The 22,319-nt window shown below is 54.0% G+C and overlaps 2 protein-coding genes across 6 annotated transcripts in view; one reads left to right on the forward strand and one right to left on the reverse strand.

Annotated features, from left to right (window-relative positions):
* The first annotated feature begins 7,064 nt into the window (after positions 1 to 7,064).
* Positions 7,065 to 9,349, forward strand: CNFN (cornifelin). 3 transcript variants are annotated; one of them, XM_047790803.1, is made up of 5 exons: positions 7,118 to 7,136; positions 7,832 to 7,878; positions 8,340 to 8,450; positions 8,898 to 9,034; positions 9,128 to 9,349. In XM_047790803.1, exons 2-5 carry the CDS (start codon positions 7,842 to 7,844, stop codon positions 9,215 to 9,217), a joined length of 375 nt encoding a protein of 124 aa, XP_047646759.1. In that variant the 5' UTR covers positions 7,118 to 7,136; positions 7,832 to 7,841; the 3' UTR covers positions 9,218 to 9,349. The 3 variants fall into 3 exon arrangements, with proteins under 3 accessions (XP_047646758.1, XP_047646760.1, XP_047646759.1); XM_047790802.1 differs by lacking the exon at positions 7,832 to 7,878 and having other exon boundaries at positions 7,065 to 7,170; XM_047790804.1 differs by lacking the exon at positions 7,832 to 7,878 and having other exon boundaries at positions 7,079 to 7,136.
* Positions 9,350 to 14,787: 5,438 nt separating this feature from the next.
* MEGF8 (multiple EGF like domains 8) overlaps positions 14,788 to 22,319 on the reverse strand; it is a 41,955-nt gene continuing 34,423 nt past the window's right edge. For all 3 annotated transcript variants that reach the window (XM_047794270.1, XM_047794271.1, XM_047794272.1), the window contains 7 exons: positions 21,242 to 21,449; positions 20,896 to 21,055; positions 20,115 to 20,307; positions 19,500 to 19,670; positions 19,243 to 19,373; positions 18,611 to 18,743; positions 14,788 to 16,226 (listed from right to left, as the gene is read on the reverse strand). In XM_047794270.1, the coding sequence (XP_047650226.1) occupies positions 14,958 to 16,226; positions 18,611 to 18,743; positions 19,243 to 19,373; positions 19,500 to 19,670; positions 20,115 to 20,307; positions 20,896 to 21,055; positions 21,242 to 21,449 (2,265 nt within the window). In that variant the 3' untranslated portion in view covers positions 14,788 to 14,957. The remainder of the gene's footprint in view (positions 16,227 to 18,610; positions 18,744 to 19,242; positions 19,374 to 19,499; positions 19,671 to 20,114; positions 20,308 to 20,895; positions 21,056 to 21,241; positions 21,450 to 22,319) is intronic.

Here is a 22,319-nt window from a genome sequence, read left to right on the forward strand (position 1 = left end):
GAGGAGGGAGCTATGAACCTCAAGAGTCTTGCTCTAGGAACGGGGACTCTTGGATCCCAAGAGTCACTGGCCTGTCCAAGGATGACAGATTCGTGGTTCAGGATTTTATTAGCTATTTATGGTATTGGGGCCAGGCTTTGTCCCCAGGCAAGAGTTCTGGGTCCTGACGTGGTGTGTGGACTAGAGATGCAGAGGAAGAGGCTTAGAAGAAGCTCTGGCCTCCATAACTCCCTTTCTTCATCCCCAAAAGGGAAGCCAGGGGCGGGTGCTGGGTAAAAAAAGAGCCCACAGCAGGAGGGTACCTGAGACTCATGTGGAAGCACAGAGAAAAACAGGTACCAATTGAAATATTAAAATACTAAAAGCAATAATAACAATAGAGCTCTCGTATGGAGTTTACTGTAATTTGACATAATCATCTCATGTCTTTCTCATTGCAGCTCTCAGAGATCGAGTTGGGTTTTTTTTTTTTTTTGGTCTTTTTGCCTTTTCTTGGGCCGCTTCCCGCAGCATATGGTGGTTCCCAGGCTAGGGGCCTACTTGAAGCTGTAGCCGCCGCCGGCCTACGCCAGAGCCACAGCAATGCAGCATCCGAGCCATGTCTTCGACCTATACACCACAGCTCACAGCAACGCCGGATCCTTAACCCACTAAGCAAGGCCAGGGATCAAACCTGCAACCTCATGGTTCCTAGTCAGATTCGTTAACCACTGTGCCACGGCAGGAACTCCCTAGTTGTTATTAATTATTATTGTTCCCACTTTGCAAGTGAGAAAATTGAGAACTGGTAAGGAAGAATCAAGATATAGATGTAGGAGTTCCTGTCTTGGCTCGGTGGTTAACAAGCCCGACTAACATCCATGAGGACATGAGTTCAATCCCTAGCCTCCTTCAGTGGGTTGAGGATCTTGTGTTGCCCTGACCTGTGGTGTAGATCACAGACGTGGCTCCCATCCTGCATTGCTATGGCTCTGGCGTAGGTGGGCCACTACAGCTCCAATTTGACCCCTAGCCTGGGAACCTCCATGTGCTGCAAGTTTGGCCCTACAAGACAAAAAAAAAAAAAAACAATATAGATGTAAAGAGACAGGAGAGGAGTTCCCGCTGAGGGAACGAAGCTGACTAGTGTCCATGGAGATGTGGGTTCGATCCCTGGCCCCTCTCAGTGGGTTAAGGATCTGGCATTGCTGCAAGCTGCAGTGTAGGTCAAAGACGCAGCTCAGATCTGGTGTGGTTGTTGCTGTGGTGTAGGTGGCAGCTGCAGCTCCAATTTGACCCCTAGCCAGGGAACTTCCATATCCTGTGAGTGTAGCCCTAAAAATAAGACAAAATAATAAAGTAAAATAAAGAGGAGAGAAACCAAACACAGGTCGAGATAAACAGATAAAAGCAGCCCCAGGGATGGGGAAAGACAAATTAGGAGTTTAGAATTAATATATACAGGATTTCCCGTCGTGGCGCAGTGGTTAACGAATTCGACTGGGAACCATGAGGTTGCGGGTTCGGTCCCTGCCCTTGCTCAGTGGGTTAACGATCTGGCGTTGCCGTGAGCTGTGGTGTAGGTTGCAGACGCGGCTCGGATCCCATGTTGCTGTGGCTCTGGCTTAGGCCAGTGGCTACAGCTCCGATTCGACCCCTAGCCTGGGAACCTCCACATGCTGCGGGAGTGGCCCAAGAGATAGCAAAAAGACAAAAAAAAAAAAGAATTAATATATACACACTACTATATGTAAATAGATAATAAACAAGGACCTACTTATAGCACAAGAAATTATATTTTGTAATAACTTATAAGGGAAAAAATGTGGAAAAAATAGATATATTTGGGAGTTCCCACTGTGGCACATCAGATTAAGGATCTGGCATTGTCTCTGAAGAAATGTGGGTTCAATCCCCAGCACGGTACAGTGGTTGCTGCAGAGGTGGCTCAGATTTGATCCCTGGTCTGCCACAGGTGCAGCTGAAAAATAAAAAGTTATATTTGTATGTATAACTGAATCATTTTGCTATACTCCTGAAACTAACACAGCGGTGTAAATGAACTATACTTCAATTTTTTTTTTTTTGGTCTTTTTAGGGCTGCACCCACAGCATATGGAGGTTCCCAGGCTAGGGGTCCAATTGGAGCTGCAGCCTCCAGCCTACACCATAGCTCACAGCAACACCAAATCTTTAACCCACTGAGCGAGGCTAGGAATGGAACCCCACATCATCATGGATGCTAGTCAGATTCGTTAGCCGCTGAGCCACAACAGGAATTCCTATACTTCAATTTTTTAGAAACTTTTTAATTAATATTTTTTTTAAAAAGGCCCAGAGAGAGAAGAAAAAGTAGACAGTGAAAAAAGAAGAGGGACTGAGAGCTGGGACCCCTCAGGAGTGGGGGTGGAGGGTTGGAGCCTGGGACTCCTGGGTCCTGGAGGAGGGAGGACCAGGGATGGGGACGCCCAGGTAGTTCCTCCTCGACTCTTAGGTACCAGGCTTGTTCAGCCCTTCTTGATTTGAGTGTTGGGCCTGGTTGGGGTCAGAAATAGTGACTAGGAGAGCACAGGGGTGTCATTATCCTATCAGGAGATACTAAGAAAACCATTCATAGGGGTGCCCCTGGCCTGGGAGGATCCTTTCCCCATGGCCTCTGTTCTTTGATCTGGACATATCAAGCCTCAAGCTGGTCCTCTCTGTCCCTCCCCAGGGCTGCATCCCCAACACTCAGAACTGTCACTGAGGCACCCACTGTGAACACAGACGGGCTACTGTGGGGGCAAGGAAGAGCTTTCCTGATGGGTCTTCACCAGCCTGAGCCTCTCTGCTTTCCCCCAGACCTTGAACCAATGCCTGCCAGAGGTCCTGGCACATGGCAAGCGCTCAGCAAATACTTGTGGAATGGATGGACAAACATCCACATCTCTCTGTGCAGCTCTTCCTCGGGCCTATCCCGCCATCTCTCTCAGTGTCCCCATCACCTTCTTTCTCATCCTCCTCCAGGTCTCACCTGGCCCCTCCCACCTTCCCTTTCACCCCGGTATTTCTCCTGAAGTCACTGGGCCCACCAGCCTCATGAGGGAGAAACTGCAGCCCCTTCTGGAATGAGGTCATCCTATGGGGCTTGTAAAGAAGTGGCTGAAAGAGGAGTTCTCAAGAACCTAGGTACAGGCACACTCCTGGCACCTCAAAGACAGAAATGGAAGATCTTGGCAAACATGTCCCCACAACACCTGCTTGGCGTGATCTTACTTTTACAGCCAGAAAATCACACACCTGGCAAATGCACACGAACACACACTGAGCACACAATCGTGGAATCACCAGCACTGACAACACACAGAACTATCCTATTCCACATGCAAAGCAAACACACCAGTTATGCAATTAAATGCCCAACCACAGATCGGCTATTCGTCTAATCCCTACTAGGACCATGAACGAAGATTTGGTTTCATTCACTATTGTATCCCCAGCAACTAGAACATCATCATCATCCCCATAAACACAGACTGTTTCCTGTGGGCCAGGCACAGTTCTTTTTTTTTTTTTTTTTGGTCATGCCTGTGGCATGTAGAAGTTCCTGGGCAGGGATCAAACTCGTGCCACAGCTGTAACTAGAGCCATAGCGGCGACAATACTGGATCTTTAACCTGTTGTACCACCAGGGAACTCCTTTTCTTTTTTTCAGGCACAATCCTTTACATGAATTAACTCGTTTAATTCTCTGCACATTCACAACAACCCATTTTGTAGATGGAAAAACTGAGGTCCAGGAAGTTTAGTGATTTGCCCGAGGTTTTACAGTCATTAAGAGGCCATCAAGGGAGTTCCCATCATGCATAGCTCATGTATTGCCCTCCTGTGATCCTCCCTAGGGTGCACCTGTGTTTGGGTGTGGTTTCAGTTATCAAGTTTCTATAATTCTGACTAGATTAAGGCAGGACTTATTTTTTGAGTGGTAGTTTTGTCCAATGGACTCCAGAGCCAGAAAACCTTAGTTCGAATCTTGAATCTTGATGGCCTTTTTTTTTTTTTTTTTTTGGTCTTTTTAGGGCCTCACTGCAGCATATGGAAGTTCCCAGGCTAGCGGTTGAATCAGAGCTTTAGCTGCCGGCCTATGCCACAGCCCCAGCAATGCCAGATCTGAGCCATGTCTTCGACCTGCACTGTAGTCATGGCAATGCTGGATCCCGACCCACTGAGTGAGGCCAGGGATCGAATCCCAGGGCAATACAGATGCACAAATAGAAAAGACCCCCCTTGGAGTTCCTGTTGTGGTGCAGCGGAAATGAATCCAACTAGTATCTACGAGGATGCAGGCTCGATCCTTGGTCTCTCTCAGTGGGTTAAGGATCTGGCATTGCCATGAGCTGCGGTGTAGGTTGCAGACCAGGCTCCGATATGGTGTTGCTGCACTTGTAGCGTAGGCCAGCAGCTGCAGCTCCAATTCAACCCCTAGCCTGGGAACCTCCATATGCCGCAGCCCTAAAAAGAAGGAAAAAAAAGACCCCTTTACATGTCACACCCCAGAACAAGGGAACATGCAAAAAGAGACACATCTTGACAATCCCCATACGGATACACAGCACCCAGAGAGGGACATACCAGGCACAGATACAACACACCCAAACCCAGACATGGTGACACACCCAGAGCTGCTCAAGTCCCTCCTGTTCCACTCCCAGCCCTGCTGGGCTAGCTCTCGAGGGAGCAAGTGACAGGCTTAGAATGGGAAGGGGGCCACCTCACTTGCCAGCTCAGCCAGACCGGTTCCACCAGGGCCATTGGATGGCACCACCCGCCTTGTGAAACCTACATTGGGCAACTGGACCCTGACCTGGCCTGGACATCTGAATTCAGGGGAGAGAGGGGCTGGGAGCCTGGACTCCTGGGTTCTGAAGGAATAGGGGCTCGGTGCCCAGTTCATGGATTCTAGGGGAATGGAGGAGGGATTCCTGGTTCTGGAAACAGAGGGGCCCAGGCATCTGGATTCCTCTGTCTTTGAAGGTAAGTTTCCAGATTTAGCAAATAGAAATATAGGACACCAAATTCACCTAGAATTTCAGATAAACAGCAGAGACTTTTTAAATGTCCCATCCAATACTGGGGACCTACTTATACCAAAAAAAAAAAAGTATTTGTTCTTTATCTGAAATTCCAATTTAACTGGACATCCTGTATTTTACCTGGCCACCCTGTTTGAGGAGGTTGGAGGCCAGATGCCTAGAGACTCTTCCATAGTCACTCCTCTGCCCCTGGGCTTCCCCTCTTCCTGCCCACTGCCCTCCTCTTCATTCCCCAAGCGGGCCACCTCACAGTTTCCCCAGTCCCGATTTCCACATCTACATGAGTTGCTGTATCAAACTAATTGGGGCTCCTAGGCTGTGTCAGAGTTGGGAGAGGAACCTTGAGGACAATTCAGGTTGTCACCTTGGGAGCCCTAGGGTCTGACCCTGAGTCACCTGCAGCCCATGATCTGGAGAGCTGGGGGATGGGGCCCTGTGGCCGCTCCATGGGGCAGGCCTCAAAATAGGGAGAGATGCTGAGATTGGAGGCAGAGACTTCAGGATAAGGGAACTGAAACACAGCTTGGGAGAAGAGAGACTCAGAAATGAGGAGACAGAGAACCAGAGAAATTTGGAAAGATTTGTAGAAATGAGGAAAGACGGAGAAGAGCGATCTGGAGGCAGAGATGCAAGATGGGGGTCAGAGACACTAGAAAAGAAGTGGGGAGATCTTCCCCTGACATTCAGGCTCCCTGACCAAGTGATGGACACATACAGGCAAGATGCTGAGTGCTGCTCTTAGGTCCAGGGACAAGGACAGCAAGCTATCTGGGTGGTGCCAGGAGACCAAGGCTTGGAACCTGGTGTGTTGGACCAACAAGAGGGGGAGAACTTGGGATCCCAGGCCAGCAGGGTGATCCACCTCATCACCTCATTCCCATCCCTAGTGGGGTGACAACACTACCTTCTCTGTAGGTGACACCCCTATTTTCCGGCGCCTCCTACATTTTTTGGGGTGCCACCCGTGCTGGGAACACCCGGCTCTAATTCTGCTTCCCTCACTGAGTCACCTCCAACCCCGCCAGGCCTGTTGGGGGGAGACTTTGTTGACTCAAGCATCCAGGCCCCCAGCTCTTTCGTCTCCTAGGAACCCAGCAGTCTGGGTATCCCAACACCCCTACGCCACTCAGGGATGCAGCCTAGCCTAACCCTAGGAGTCTGGACCGCCAGCCCTCTCCTTCCTCATCCTAGGAATCCCAGCCCCCAGTTCTCCCCTCTGCTAGGATTCAGATGTCTTAGACCACATCCACCTTCTTCAGGAAGCACAAGTTTCTCAGTCCCCAGACTCCTTCCCAATTTGGAGTTGGGTGCAATGTGTTTATGCACATATGTTCCAGCACAAGTCCCCAAAACACACTGCCCCCCATGTGCCTGGTGGCCCTGAATGGGAGGACAAGACCCCCTCACTAAGGCCTCACAAAGGGTGAAGGGAGAGGGAGCCCATTCTTGTCTCCCCCATTTCCCTTCCCTCTAAGCCACTGCTTGACCAGTGGCCAGAGCCTCCACCCACCAGCCCCTCCACCTTTCCATCTTCGGGTCTTTTCTCTGAATCTCTGTCTCCGCCTTTCTTGTTATTTCTCCCAGATCTTTGTGCCTCTCTGTCTTGGCGTCTCTCTCTCTGTCTTCCCATCTCTCTCCATCTCTCTGAATCTCTGTCTCTCTCTCTCCTCTGGCCCCTCCTGCCTCTGTCTCCCATTCCTTCCCCCTTTTGGTCTCTGTACAGCTGTGCCCTTGAGCCTCCCCTCTGCCTTCTCTTTCCACCTCTCTGTCTCTCTGCCCACTTCCTTTTCTATCTCTACTCCCAGCTCATCATCCCTGGACCTCCTCCCCCACAACTCCCGAGGTCCTCTGGGAGTAGGGGGAGAAGGGGGAGTGGGGGGTGGGGGATGGGGAGAGAGGGAGGGAAAGTCCCGGTGAGGGGAAGAGTCAGCCAGACAGGCTTGGCTCCCTAGACACCTTTGTCAGAGCCCCGCCCAGGGCCACATGGCCAGCCTGGATATAAGCAACTCCTGGCCCAAGACTGAGAATTCAGTGCCTGCTGTCACCTACGCCTCTGTCTCCATCATCACCGTTGCAGTCCTGCAGGTAGGAGCAACCACCCGCAGCCCTCTGCTCAGAGGTTGGTGCTTTCTTCCCACCCAACTCCACACACATTTGTCTCCTTATAAATCTCTGTTTACCTCTCTGGACATCCCTGTCTTTCTCAATGTCCCTGGTGACCCCCTTCTCAACCTAATGGCACTGGGTTGAATTTGGAAGTCCTGGGGCCTAGTTCCCTTCTACTGACTCTCTTGGCTGGGCCATCAGCTGTGGGACATTTCTCTTCACCTCACTGAGCTTCAGTGTTCTATCTGTGAAATGGGCTTGCAGAAAAGTCAAAGTACTGGGCAGGTATGAGTGTTACTGGTGGCATCTCTAGCGGTATGTGGCTCTGACCTCTTTTTCCTCCTGTTTCTGACTCTGCCTGTCTCTGTCTCTTGGTCTCTCTCTCTCTCCAGCTCTGCCTCTGGTATGAGGAGGGTCCTCTGGGGTCTGTCGGGCAGCTGCACATTGATGGGCGAGTTTCTCGCCCCGACCCCATCCATCCCTGTCCCAGGTCTCTCGTGGCTGGCAAGGTGACTTGGCCTCTTTCTCCCCCAGCATCCTTACCCCCAAGAACCCAGCCCCCAGTGCCCCTGCCCCTTGCTCTGCCCTCCCCCAGTATCCAGCATCCCTTGGACAGACTCTGACGCTGTCATCACCACCACCTCTGCGGTCCCCAACGCCAGCCACCTCCTCAGGGCCAGCAAGATGCAGTTTGAGATGCATGACAACGTGAAAGGCAAAGGTGGGATCACTGGATGGACCTGCAAACCTTCAAGTCCCTGGAATATGGCCGTTTCCCTCCCCTGGGCACCCTGGCTTCGAAGACAGACCGCACCTGTTTGCATCCCAGAAGCTCCGAAATGGAGGAATCCAGCACCCCAGGCCCAGACGTGGAGGACTTGTTTCTGTCAAACAAGTCTCAGCCCCGCCCACATGTGGCGCAGGCCCTTCCCCGAATTGCAGGATGCCCCCCGCCCCAGCCCCCGCTGAACCACGTGTGCAGGAGGCAGCAACAACCGGGACAAGCTGGGCTGACCAGGCCCAGATGTAGCAGGAGGGAAGGGGGAAGCACAGTGGCGTCCCCTCAGTGGGCGGCCTGGTGGCCTCGCCCGACTGCCCGGCAGAGGGAGGGGTGACTGAAGTGTGAGGGCCCAGGAAGTGCTGCGAGGCTGTCCCGCTGACCCCCGTCCTCCACCTCCGCAGCCATGTCCTACCCAGTGACCAGTCAGCCCCAGTGTGCCAGCGGTTGCTACCAGACCCAGCTCAGTGACTGGCACACCGGTCTCACGGACTGCTGCAATGACATGCCCATCTGTGAGTCCCCGCCGCTCCCTCTCCAAGCCCGGGGCGGGGGCGGGGTGGTGTTGGTGGGAAGGGAGGGACGGTCACTCCCAACCCTCTCCTCGCCCCACTATCCCCGGCTCCCATCTTTGGGCACTGAATTCGCACTCTCTAACCCTCACGCCATTCTTGGATGCCCAACACTCTTTTGGCCTCACACCTTCCAATTTCCACTCAGATTCTCCACGTCCCCAACTCCCCCTTCATACCCTATTTCCCAGTCTAACCCCCCCCCCCCCCGCCCCCAACATCCTCAGACCCCTAACTCCCTCTGGGACCTTCGCTTCGCTTTCTCCAACACTCAGTTCCCTCTGGGACATTCGACCGCGCTCCGCTGACTCCGGCTTCGCCCCTCCCCGAGGCGGAGCCGGCGGGGGGCACCCTGCGGGCCGGGCCCTTACAGTGCTGCGTCCGCCCCAGGTCTGTGCGGCACTTTTGCCCCTCTGTGCCTCGCCTGCCGCATCTCCGATGACTTCGGCGAGTGCTGCTGCGCGCCCTACCTGCCCGGAGGCCTGCACTCCCTGCGCACCGGCATGCGCGAGCGCTATCATATCCAGGTGCGCGCGGAGCCCAGGACCCGCGGGAGGAGAGGGGTGGGACTGGCCCCCGGGATCCAAGGCGGAGCGGCTAACCTTTCTCCCACTCTCCAGGGCTCTGTCGGGCACGACTGGGCGGCCCTCACCTTCTGCTTGCCCTGCGCCCTCTGTCAGATGGCGCGGGAACTGAAGATCCGAGAGTAAAGCTCCTCGATCCCTCTCCTTCCCCATCCGCCCTTCTCCGTCCTCTCTTGGGAGGTCCTGCCCCTCTGCCCTCTCCCGCCACCAGAAACGCACCCACAATAAAAGAAAAAAAAAAAAAAACCGGAAAACCAACTCCGCCTACATCCTTTTGTCCCAGGGAAGGAATCTGGGTAGAGAAGGAGGTTTGGTGAGGGAGGCGGGGACCCAGGGAGGATGCCTAGGTGTGGAAGGAGGAGTTCCAGAGTCAGTTGGATGTTTGATCTGGGTCTGCTGTGTTCCTACACTGGAAAGTCTGTTCCCTCTCTAAGCCAGGGAGTCCTCACTAATAAAGTAAAATCACTAACCCCTTAGCTGCCTACCTGGAGCTCTGCCCAATTCCTGAAACTAAGCAAAATCAGGCTCCTTGGGGATAGTCCATGCACAACCCCCACATAAAGTTAGGAGATTCCCCCTGCTCCTTCAACACCTGTGGACTCTTGGTCGACACACAATTCTAACAGATTAGGGGAGCTCTTTGTCTTCAGGTTTAAACTGCAGGTTTAAAACTCTCCAGAGCTGAAAGGAATACTCAAGGATCACTGGATTCGGAGTTTCCACTGTGGCAAAATGGGATCAGCAGCCCAGGCCTGGCACAGTGGGTTAAAGATCTGGCTTAGGTCAGGACTGCAGCTGGGATCTGATCTGGGGGATGTGCTGTGGGGTGGCCAAAAATGAAAAGAAAAAAACAAAACAAAAAAAACACCTAATTCAATCCACCCTCTTTATTGCAAATGCAACTAGCCTATTAGGAAATGTTAGGATCTCAAAATTGTACAGACTTGGGATTCAGCCTTGACTCTTGCCACTTACTGTGTTGCCTTAGTAAATTAATACACTTTTCGGTCCCAGTTTCCCCCTCTGGGGATAATCCCTAATATGTCACATGGCTGCTGTGAGAACAAGAGATGGGACAGGTGAAAAGGCTAGAGCGAACTTAACAGACTATTGCTGTTAATATTATTATAATATTATGTGTAATTTATAACTATTCTATTAATATATTTGTGTTATTTTCTGTGCTCTGTGTGTATTCAACCATGGGGTGTCATCACTTAGAACATCTAATAAGCATCTTAAATTTAACATGTCTTAAACCTACCTCCTCACTCCCCCTCCAAATTTGCTCTACCAGTCTTCCGCATCTCAAGAAATAGCAAACCCCTTCCTGTTGCCCGCTTTCTCTCTCACCCAGTGTGTGAACTGTCAACAAATTCTGTTGGTTCTACTTTCAGAATATATCCAGAATACTCCTTTCCACTCTGCTGCCTCCGCCTGGTTCCGGCTACCCTCCTCTCAGCCTACATGAAGGTTGAGGCTCCTGATCGGGGTCCCTGCCCTACCCACTCCCCTTTTTAGTCTCTTCCCCACAGAGAAGCCCTGTGGACACCTGAGGTGGATCCCATCCCTCCTGGCTCAGAATCCTCTCCTGGCTCCTCCTGCACGGAGCAAAAGCCAGAGTCCTCACAGTGATTCAAGGGCCTGCTCATTCCCTCTGTGCCCTTGTCTCTTTACTCTCTCTGCACCACAAGGAGGCTCTGCTGTTTCTCTGGAATGCTAGGCACATTTCCACCTCAGGATCTTTGCCTTGGTTGCTCCCTCAACTTGGAATTCTCTTTCCTCAGATGCCCCTATGGCTCACTGCCTCACGTCAGCTCGTTTGCCATCTTTGGAGTGAGGCCCTCCCTCTACCTGACATTGTACAGCAAGTACCAACCCCCCACCATGCCCCTCCTTTACTGCCTTATTTTTCTGGTCACTTTTCAATGTGCCAAATCTCTACTTATTACCTGGCTCCCCACTGACTTGTCTGCTCCATGAGAGCAGGGACTTTGCTCACAGCTATGTGTCCAGAACAGTGCGGGGCTCAGTGTGGGTGGAGACAAGCGTGGTCAGGGGTGGGAGGCACTGGCTTAGAAAAGGGAAGTGGGGAGTTCCCGTTGTGGCGCAGTGGTTAACGAATCCGACTAGGAACCATGAGGTTGCAGGTTCGGTCCCTGCCCTTGCTCAGTGGGTTAACGATCCGGCGTTGCCGTGAGCTGTGGTGTAGGTCGCAGACGTGGCTCAGATCCTGCGTTGCTGTGGCTCTGGCGTAGGCTGGCAGCTACAGCTCCGATTTGACCCCTAGCCTGGGAACCTCCATATGCCGCAGGAGCGGCCCAAGAAATAGCAAAAAAAAAAAAAAAAGAAAAAAGAAAAGGGAAGTGATTTTAGAGGTAGTGGGGGGGGGCAATGGAGAATCAGACAGGCTTGTGTCAGAATGTGGACTTGCCTACTTATCTGCCCTGAGTTCTTAAGCAAGGGACTTAATTTCTGAAACTGCAAAACGGGGGAACAAGCCAATACCTCCCAGCAGTGATGTTGGCAAGATTAAAAGACTCATGATGGAGTTCCCTGGTGGCTCAGCAGGTTAAGGATGCAGCATTGTCACTGCTGTGGGAAGGGTTTGAGGCCCTGGCCTGGGAATTTCTCTGTGCTGTGGGTGCAGCCAAAAAAAAAAAAAAAAATTGGTGCCAAGCCCCCAGCACAGCACAGTGCTGGAGTGCTGCAGGCCCTTGGTAAAATTTCTCTCCTTTCCCAAAGTCCTAGGACGTCAGTGGCCACACATGGGCTAGAATCCAGGTTCCTAGCCTCCAATGTCCAGGCATTCACTTCACCACGAGCCTCTTGCCTTCAGGTGTGTGGATACCAGGGCAAGGTGCCAGCCGAGGGGCTGACCTGGAGAAAGGAGGAAAACATGCTGTGGGGCATCTGTGCAACGGTGACAGGACTTGGAGGGGGTCCCAGAGGAAAAGTCCAGTCAGAATGCAAACACCCTGCTTAAGGAAGGCAAAGTCACAGGGTGGAGGAGTCAGGAAGAACCACCTTAGTTCTTTTCTGTTTACACAGGATGACCCCACTGGCCTCCGGACCCCTTAAGGCAGCATGTCCCACTGCTGGTTAGCTCCCCAACTGGGAAACTCTACCTTATCCCAAGCAGATATTGGCCTTTATTTTTTATTTATTTATTTTTTTTAAAGGCTGAACCTGTGGCATATGGAAATTCCCAGGCGAGGGGTCAAATCGGCCTACGCCAGAGCCACAGCAACAAGGGATCCAAGCTGAGTCTGCAACTTACACCACAGCTCATGGCAATGCTAGATCTTTAACCCACTGAGCGGGGCCAGGGATCAAAACTGCATCCTCATGGATACTAGTCGGGTTTGTTTCCTCTGAGCCATGACGACTCCAAATATTGGCCATTTTGAATACCTGCCCCTAGCACCTGCTCTGTGCTGAGACGGCTCTTGGCTAGTCAGCCTATGCTAAGTAAAGCAGTCCTTCCTTGTGCTATGGGACAGCCTGGTGGTCAGGATATGAGTCAGAAGGTCAGGGTTCAAATGGCAGCTGTCACTCAACCGCTAAATCAGGTCTATGAACTCGTTTTCTCTGTGAGATGGGGATTACACGGAACCTACCTCATAGTTTGTGGTCGGAAAAATCAAGTGAAACCACAGCAGTAACATGCCAGGCGAGCCATCCAGCACTGGATGCAAGTTCACAGTCAGGTCTTGGAGGTTAGGCACTGCCACCAGCTTAGAAAGGCAAAGTGTGTGGGCAAAGTAATCCCTGAAAATTCCTCAAGTTGCTTTTACAAAGTCTGAAAATACCACGATCTTCACAGGCCGCCTTGGAGACTCGCAGGCCCCTAAATCTAACACATGGCTGTGTGCTTACCTCAATATCACATGAAAACAGCCAGCCTGTGCTTAGGGGCTGGGCTGTGCAGAAAGGTCACTGGTGAACACTCCCAGCAAGACTCAAGCTGACTGAGCCCGAGGGGACAGAGGTCTCCCATTCCTTCCCACCTCCCCTCATTATGGGGTCTTGCCTGCCCAGGGGGCTGGCACACCCATGATGCTCTCCATTTGAGCGGTGTGAGTGCACCTGAGTTAGAGAAAGCTCACCGTGCTGGGGCCTCGTTTCCGTCTTTCTGCTGCCTGAACTCCTCTTACACCAAGAGCCGGAATAAAACCTGAACCTGGGATCGAGGCAGTCTGTCTTTCTTCCTGAGCAAGCAGGGGTCTCCATGTGACAGGGACCTGGGCAGGGGTCAAAGGCTTCACTGACCTCAGGTCACCTTGGTTCATCACTTCTGGGGAACAAGAGCTTCAGCAGCACAACCCCCAGCCCTGATGGGACAGCCAGGCCCAGGCCTCAAGGCTTGGAGGGGGTACCGGGAAAAGGACATTTATCCCACTTAACCAGCACTTTGGTGCTGGGCCAGCAAGACTCTCACGCTGGTTTCCCAACCTTGGTTTCATGCACACACAGCCCACCTGGGGCAGCATCTCAGACAGAGCTTTGTCTCCTCTTGCCCCCTCTGAGCAGAGTGACCTTGGCCCTGGGGTCAGGAAACACCACCTGAGCCTTGTCCCTACAGCCTAGTGGTGGCAGCAGCAGTGTACCTGCTCTGGCTCACCCCTGGTCTGCCTCACTCCCGTCTCTGAGCAGCAGCATCCCTTCCGTACAGCTGATCCCAGCACCCAATTCTGTTTGCTGGAACCCTCGGTGTGGCTTCTGTTCCCCTGGTTGGACCTAACTGAAGAGGTGTCTCTAAAGGGCATCCAGAATCTAAAACTTGACCCCTTCTCTTCCCCCACAGCCCATCTGCCCCATCTTAATAAACAACCCCCCCATCCACCCACAGTTCAGGACACAAAGTTGGGGTCTTCCTGGATTCCTTCCTTTCCTCATGTCGGCATCCAGACCATCATTACATCCTTCTGCCCGCAGCCTGCATCTGTCTCCGACTCCTCCTCTTATGGCCACTACCCTGATCTGTCCCCATTTCTTGGCCCACTGCTGCCACTCTCACCCGCTTCAGTCCATCTTCCACACACCAGCTGAGTGACATCTTCAACATGTATGCTGGATCCTGCCATTCTCCCTCATAAAACTGGCAAATGGCTGCCCGACGCCCTGAGAATAAAACTCCCAGCCCTGTCGGGGGCCCACAGACCCCTGCCTGAGCCAACTTACTCTCTTCACACTTGATCTGGGTCACACTGGCCAGCTCTCCCACCCCTCCGATGACACAAGCTTCTGCCCTTATAGTTCCCTCTGCCTGGAACCCACTTCTTGCAGCTCTTCCCACAGTCCATTTTCTTTTTTGTTCCCCCCTTTTCTGGCCACACGCATGGCATGCAGAAGTTCCTGGGGCCAGGGACTGAACCCACACCACGGCAGCAACCCAGGCTGCTGCAGTGACAACACGGAATCCTTAACCTGCAATGCCACAAGGGAACTCCCCAGTTTCCTTCTTAAAGTCTGGCTTTGCAGAATGACCGGCTGACCACCCTGAGGTCCTGCGCAGCCACACCCTGTGGATGTTTCACAGCACGCGTCCCGCTCAGAAGGGATCTTATTCTCTGCATGTGTGCACGCATGCCCACTGTCTCCCTTCACCAGAACCCGAAGTCCACAAGATCAGGGGACCTTGGCTGTCTCAGCTCCCACTCTGCCCGGTGCCTTCAACAGTGCCTGGCACATAGTAGGTATTCAATAAATAATTGTTGAATGCAGAACAAAGAAGGCCCTGTCTGGGGACCCCTCTCCCCCCATCAAGGAAGGAAACCAAAGTCTCTGAGGACACAGTGTCCCAGGTAGAGGGATCCAAGTCCAGGGTGGTCTCAACTGCTGTGGCTGAGGATCCCGCCACGGGTCAGAGGGACATGCTGGTGAGGTTGTCCTGGCTCAACAGTCCCTTCCGGCCTGCACCAGCCCCGTGCCCACTGCCCCCAGCACCACTGCCACCCCCACAGTACTCGTGCAGCCTGTGTCGCAGCGTGACGAGGGCCGACCCCAGGCAGGCACCGTTGGGAGCATGGGGCCCGCCAGGCAGCTGGAGCAACAGTGTGGCCACACCAGCCATGCCATCTTCAGTGGGCTCCAGGGTGATAGGCCCAGCTCGCAGGCCAGCAGTGGTGGCGGGGATGGCCGGTGGGCAGCAGCCCCCTCCCACAGGCCCCCAGGGCCCGCCAGCCCCTGTCAGCAGCAGGGGGGCCAAGAAGGGCTCAGAGCGGCGGAAGGTGGGTGGCGGGAGCCCGGCCGGCTTCCAGGCGAGGGCTGGGGCAGTAGGGTCAGGTGGGAAGCAGACCGTGACCTTGGCGAAAGGGCGGCTGGCCATCTTGGTCATCTCTTGCAGGTGCCGACGCTGCTCCTGCCGCTGGTCCAGGGCCTGCTTGGCCTTCCAGAGGAGCACGCAGAGTGAGAGGAAGAGGAAGAAGCAGGAGAAGAAGACGGAGAAGAAGACAAACAAGTCTATGTGGGCCTGGTCCTGCCGGAAGAAGAGCAGGCCCTGCGAGTCGGCCGAGCCATTGGCACTGGGCCCACTTGGGTCTCCTACACCCAGTAGTAGCAGGTAGAAGCGGCTGGACTTGAGGGTATGGTACTCGTGCGGGTAGGTGATGACCAGCCGGTCCCGCACGCCACGGACTACCAGCACCGCTGATGGCTCCGTGACTGTCACGTAGGTTATCAGGCCCCGCGGCCACACCTCCCGCACTCGTGGCTCCACTGGGGTGGCCGGCCCACCTCCCGTCCCAGGTCCCCCCAGATCCCCAGCGCCCCGGGGCCCACCATCAGCAGGGGGTGGGGGGGGTGGGGGAGGTGGCGGCGGCTGGATGTGCACAGTGTGGACACCCGTGTCAGGGGCCACACGGACCACGAAGGTGTCATAGGAGGTGGAGACATAGAGGTCCACGGCACCAAAGGTCACGTCCAGTGTCAGGCGGATGTCCACATTGGTGAACTTGGGCTGTACGCCAAACAGGACGGTGCGGCCAGGGCCCAGAGCGCGACGCTTGGGCTCATGGAAACAGTTGGTCTGGGATGTGGGGTCCAGGCAGCACTCCTGCTCCACGGAGATGAGGCGGTAGCACTGCTGGCCACCCAGAGGGCTCCCGTGGAATGACTCCCGGCATTTGGCACACTGTGGGCAGAGGAGGGGGTGGAGGCGGCCATCAGGGCTGAACTCCGTACCCAGCCCTCCTCCGAGGAGGACTGATATTTCCTACCTATGGGTAAGCAGCCACTGCCCTGGGTTTCCCCAGTGCCCCAGGAGCTTCCTTGTGCCACCCCCGCCCCGCCTGGGATGCCCTGTCACGGTATGGACACTAACAGTATCCTACACTCCAGCGCTCCTGTTCCTGGTGCTACCCCAGTGACTATAGCACCCTGATGGGGAGGCCTCTGCAACTCTCAGGAACAATGAAGAGCTCTGTTGAATCCTGGCTCCACCTCCTCACCAGCTGTGTGGTCCTGATGAGCAAGTCTGTGCTGCCTCCACTGTATCTATGGCACAGCGCACCAGCTCAGTGGCAGGCACTCCCTCCATAGTAACTACTGCTGCTAACATTAGAACCTAAAGAAACTGATGTGAGAAAAAGATCTGAATTACTCTCTGAAGTTGTCTGTTTAGACAAAGACCAACAGGCCTTTTGCTTATGCATCGAGAATGCAGAAATCCTGGAGTATCTGCTGTGGTGCAGTGAGTACGACTCCAACTGCAGCAGCTCAGGTCACTGCCGAGGAGCAGGTTCAATCCCCAGCCATGCGCACTGAGTTAAAGGATCCAGTGTTGCCATGGCTGTGGCGTAGGTCACAGCTGGAGCTTAGATTCAATCTGTGGGAGGATTTGCTCTGGGTGTGACCATAAAAAAATTTTTTTTTGTCTTTTTTTGTCTTTTTAGGGCCACACTTGCAGCATATGGAGGTTCCCAGGCTAGGGGTCTAATCAGAGCTACAGCTGCCGGCCTACACCACAGCCACAGCAATGCCAGATCTGAGCTGTGTCTACACCACAGCTCATGGCAACCTCAGATCCTTAACCCACTGAGTGAGGCCAGGGATCGAACCTGCAACCTCAATGTTCCTAATTGGATTTGTTTTCACTGTGCCACCACGGGAACTCCAAAAAAATTTTTTTTAAAAAAGAAAGCAAAAAAATTCTGGTCTCGAATGGCAATGTTAGGGTCAGTAAAGCTTGCGAAGCTTAGCTGCCAGTTGGGTGGAACTGCATCTTTACAAATGTTTCTGTAGATGGGTACGGGAGACAGAAGCAAGAGCTTCCCTCTTCTTTCTGGAACTAGAAAGAAGGTAGGTGGATAGGGTGTTAAGAGCTGTACTCCAAGGAGGGAACATGGAAGAGCCCCTCTGTGGATGCTAGCCTGCAACACAGTAACCAACTAGGTGATTAGAACAGGGGCTCCAGGAGCCCCCAGCTATGGGCTCAAGGGGAATTTACATCCAGGTATTAGCAATAATAGCAGATCTCCAACTAGTCCCATGTCATCAGGCGGGGGCTGTCACTTGAGGGAAAACTTGCCTGAGAACAAAGCCAACACAGAGGAAAGCAGAGTCAAGATCCAGGGAAAGAAAGATTTCTGACTGCACTGAGTAAGCAGCTGAATCTGGCCATTCCTGAAGGTAGACTCCAGACCTCAGTTTTGAAAGTTAACACATTTTCTTTTCCTTTTCTTTCTCTCACTCTTTCTTTTCTTTCCTTCCTTCCTTTCTCTCTCTCTCTCTCTTTCTTTCTTTAATGGCCACATGCATGGCATATGGAAGTTCCTAGGCCAGAGACAGAATCTGACCCCACAGCTGTGGCAACACTGGATCCTTTAACTCACATCCCAGGCAGGGGATCAAACCCAAGCCTCTGCAATGACCCAGGCCACTGGAGTCAGATTCTTTTTTTTTTTTTTTTTTTTTTAGGGCTGCACTTGTGGCATATGGAAGTTCCCAGGCTAGGGGTCAAATCAGAGCTATAGCTACCAGTCTACACCACAAACCACAGCAATGCCAGATCTGAGCCTTGTCTGTGACCTACACCACAGCTCACGGCAACACCAGATCCTTAACCCACTGAGCCAGGCCAGGGATCGAACCTGAGTCCTCATGGATCCTAGTCGGGTTCACTACCACTGAGCCATGACGGGAACTCCTGCAGTCAGATTCTTAACCCACTGTGCCATGGTGGGAACTGCAAAACACTTTCCTCTTTTCCTTAAGCTACCACGAGATGAGTCTTCTGGCATTTGGAACTTTTACGGTGTGACTATCTGTAATGGAGTCTGTCTCATCAGCAGCCTGAAAGCCCCTGCAAAAGGCCCATTTCTGGGTCTCCAGCATCACTGCCTAATAACCTGAAACTGACTAGGACTCAGGAATAGTTTATCAAGCTGACCTTCAACCCCATGACCATAGGTATGGGAACCATGTGGTCAGCTGTGCCTGGGCCAGGCTACCTCACCCCACCTCTGACCTCTTGGGGGCACAGGGCCCTTAGCCCCTAACTTGCTTCTCCAGCCCCACCTGGTATTTGTAGCAGTCCCGGCGGTCACTGGGCGAGCTGCCCTGGCACGTGCCCGTCTCGGTGTTGTTCTGACACGGGCACCCTGTCCCATCCTGCTCGTTGCAGGTGTCCGCATGGCCATTACATTGGCATCTGAGGAGAGGGAAGAAGATGGAGATTAGAGAGCTTCCACGACCTGCAAGGGCACAGGCTGGATGATGCATATATGAGCTCTGATCTGTGAGTCCAGAAGAGGAAACTGAGGCTCACAGAGGTCAAGCCATTTACCTCAAGGCTGCAGGATTGTTACGTGGCAGAGTCAGGATTAGAACCCAGGTTGGACTGATGCCAGAGTTTACTTTCTGACCATCCAGAAGGAAGAGGGGAGAATGGGGAGGCTGACTCCAGGACTCTGCCTCAGGGCCCTTTCTCTGCCCAACAGTGTCTCCACCAGAGCTGCTGTCGCCTGTGTTAAATGAAGCACTGGCCCCTGAGGTACAGGGCTTCTATCTACATCTAGTTCATTGCCTCCCATGCCCTGTCTCAGGGGGTCTCATCCTTCCCTGACTGAGGGCGGAGGCCAAGGGAGGCGTCTGGCTCCCAGAGCCATCCAGCTGAGCCGGGCGGGCTCCCAGGGCCCCCTTCCACTTACTTGGTACACTTTCCTTCGAGGAGGAAGTAGCCGTGGAGGCAGCTCTCGCATTTGTCCCCATAGCTATTATTCTGGCAGTTCACACACACGGCCTCATCTTCACTAGGACCCTCGCTCACCCAATTTTCAATCTGGCCAAGGAAGCACAGATGATCACAAGAGGCTATGGACCAGCACCCCCTCCTTCCTCAGAGTCCAGACCCCAGTAGCCTCCTCCTCCCTCAGACCTGGGAGTTCAGGACCCAAACCTCTTTCACCTTGTCTGGATCCAGCGAGTACTTCTCTGGCTCCCTTCTGGCCATTTCAAGCTCCTTCCTGGAGAGGCAGACGTGGCTGTTGCCACGACAGAAGGCGTGGCAGGGACGGCAGGTCCCGCCCCCCACAGCTGAACCCACGAACAATGGGAGGCACTGCTCGCAGTGGCTGCCCTGGGAACCAGGGACAGGACAGTCAGAGGGGTTGAGGAGTCGTGGCGGGTTGAGGATGGGTGGGGGACGGTTCTGAGAGTACCATGGAGGGCAGCAGTGGCTCAGGCCCTCACCTTGGCGCATCCCAGCCTATCTGGCTTTACCTGCACACCTCACTCCCCCTTGGCCCAAAGTGCTGAAGTCCTTTCCAACATGATCCCAAATCCTCTTCTATGTGATCACCCTCCCCGGCCCGGCACCAACTTTGTCCCACTATTCCAGGGCAGTCCCTCTGAATACAAACCCAGACAGGGTCCCCAAAGTCCTCTCATACACCCCTGGGATACGGCTAAGCCACATCTTGGTGCCCAGCTTACTGGGGCTTAGAACAAGGCTCAAGATGCCTGAGTGTGAGCTGAAGGCAAGGAGTGCCCAGGGTCAGGGCCTGAGGTCCTGGATGGCCACCTTGGTGTGATTGTGGCAGAGCAGGCAGTGGTCACGGGCCCCCACGCCGGCGCACTCGCTGTGGCGGTTGCAGCGACACTCCGTGGAGCAGTTGCGGCCAACAAAGCCGAAGTGGCAGCGGCAGTGGTCAGGCTCCACACATGAGCCATTCACGCAGCCCTGGGCGCACACGGGGCGGCACAGCCCGGTCACGCTGCAGGGATGGGCAGGGGTCAGGACAGGGCAGCGGCCCACCCCTCCCAAAGACAGACCCAGCCATCCTCAGGGTCCTCACGGCTCCTCAGAGCCCACCCCCCACCCTCTTCAAAACTAGTCCGCCCCCCCTCTAGTCAGTCGCACACCTCTTCTACTCCAGGGTCCAGCCCAGCAGCTCCTCTAGGAGCCACGCCCCCTTCCCAGGACAGGGTTAGTTAACCCTACTAAGTCAACTCACCAATCTTGCCTTCCATGACCTAGTCCCCACCCTCACACCTTCCTGGGCTAATCCCACCACCACATTTTTTTTTCCTTTGGCTGCACCGGTGACATATGGAAGTTCCCAGGCAAGGGATGGACTCCAAGCCACAGCTGCAACGTACACCACACCTGCAGCAACACCGGATCCTTAACCTGCTGCACCACAGGGGCAACCCACCACCACATCTTGGACTGCTTTCTTGCATCCTGCTTTGGTCCATGGCCCCATCCTTCGCTGCATCCCACAGGCTCTCCCAGCCCACAGTCTGTTTGGCCCCACTCCCCTCTACCCCACCCAAGGCCCCAGTCTGGCCTGCAGACTCACTTGTCCATGGTGTAGCCTGTCTTGCAGCTGCACTCGTAGCCATGGGGCCGGTCATGACAGTTCTGCGTTTCGTTGCAGTCGTGGTGCCCGTTGGCACACTCGTCCTCAGGGGGGCAGGACAGGAAGGCCCAGGAGGCTCCAGGTCGCCCACATGTCAGACCTGGTATGAGGATACAGGGTTTCACCTGTGGGAGCCTGTGTCACCCCCCAGCTGCCTAGGCTCTTGTTCTTACTTCCTCTGAGCACCACCTCTGAGTCCCCAGAGGCCCCCGACGTACTTTATACCAAAGCCCAGGCCAGACCCAGCCAAGGGCCAGCCCCTTACCCCATCCCCAAATCCTCTCACCATCACGGGGGCCGCTGAGTCCACCCTCCAAGCAGTGGCCGCCCCCGTCCTGGCTGCCCCAGGCACACCAGCCACAGTGGGGGCGTCGCAGGCACAGGGCGCACTGGGTTGCCTGAGCACAGCCCAGGGAGCAGCTCTCAGGTCCTCGGAGCAGCCGCCCGCAGCCTCCAGCCATACAGCGCAGGGGCAGGTAGGAGGGGCTCAGACACTACAGGGGAGGGGAAACGGCGGAGAAAGAAAGTCAGAAAACACACCCTGGGTATCTTCCCAGACTCTTCTCAGAGACTTCACCCCTGCTGGCCACAACCAGGTGGACCAAGATGGACAGTAGCTGAGGTCACCACACTCTCTCTCCCCGGCATTTGTAACAAGTTCAAACTCAGAGTTCCCATCGTGGCTCAGTGGTTAATGAATCTGACCAGCATCCATGAGGACGCAGGTTCGACACCTGGCCTTGCTCAGTGGATTAAGGATCCGGCACTGCTGTGAGGTATGGTGTAGGTCACAGACGCAGCTCGAATCTTGAGTTGCTGTGGCTGTGGTGTAGGCTCTGATTCAACCCCTAGCCTGGGAACCTCCATATGCCGTGTGTGCGACCCTAAAAAGCAAAAAAAAAAAAGAAGTTCAAACTGCAAGTCAGGCTGTGGATGTCCTTGTAACTAGAAGACTGGGTAAACTAGAGCTGGCTGGGCCACTTGGATGAACAAATGACAGTGAAGAGGCAAGAATAGAGCAGAGGCAGAAGGAGGCAGACATGAGAATCACACACCCCATTGAAAGGTGGAGGCAGCTTCCCAAGCTCAGTGTCCGGTATCTGGTAAGGCCTGCCTGCATTTTCCACCTGGGTCCCAAGAGGGGCCACTGTGCTACTGTAATGGGCCCCCTTTACCCACCTGGTTAGGCTACAAGTGTTTCTTACCATCAAAGAATGGCAATGATCCCAGATGGAAACAGAAACAAGTATCAGGATGGAGGTTGCAAACCACAAGTCTTAAAAGAATATGGACCCTCCTGCTGGGGCAACAGGATTCTCCCACCCTCACCTGGGAAGCTGAGTCCGTAGTCAGGGGCTGCGCAG

Source organism: Phacochoerus africanus, chromosome 8 (genome assembly GCF_016906955.1).
Source record: "Phacochoerus africanus isolate WHEZ1 chromosome 8, ROS_Pafr_v1, whole genome shotgun sequence".
In the NCBI taxonomy this organism is placed as follows: Eukaryota; Metazoa; Chordata; class Mammalia; order Artiodactyla; family Suidae; genus Phacochoerus; species Phacochoerus africanus.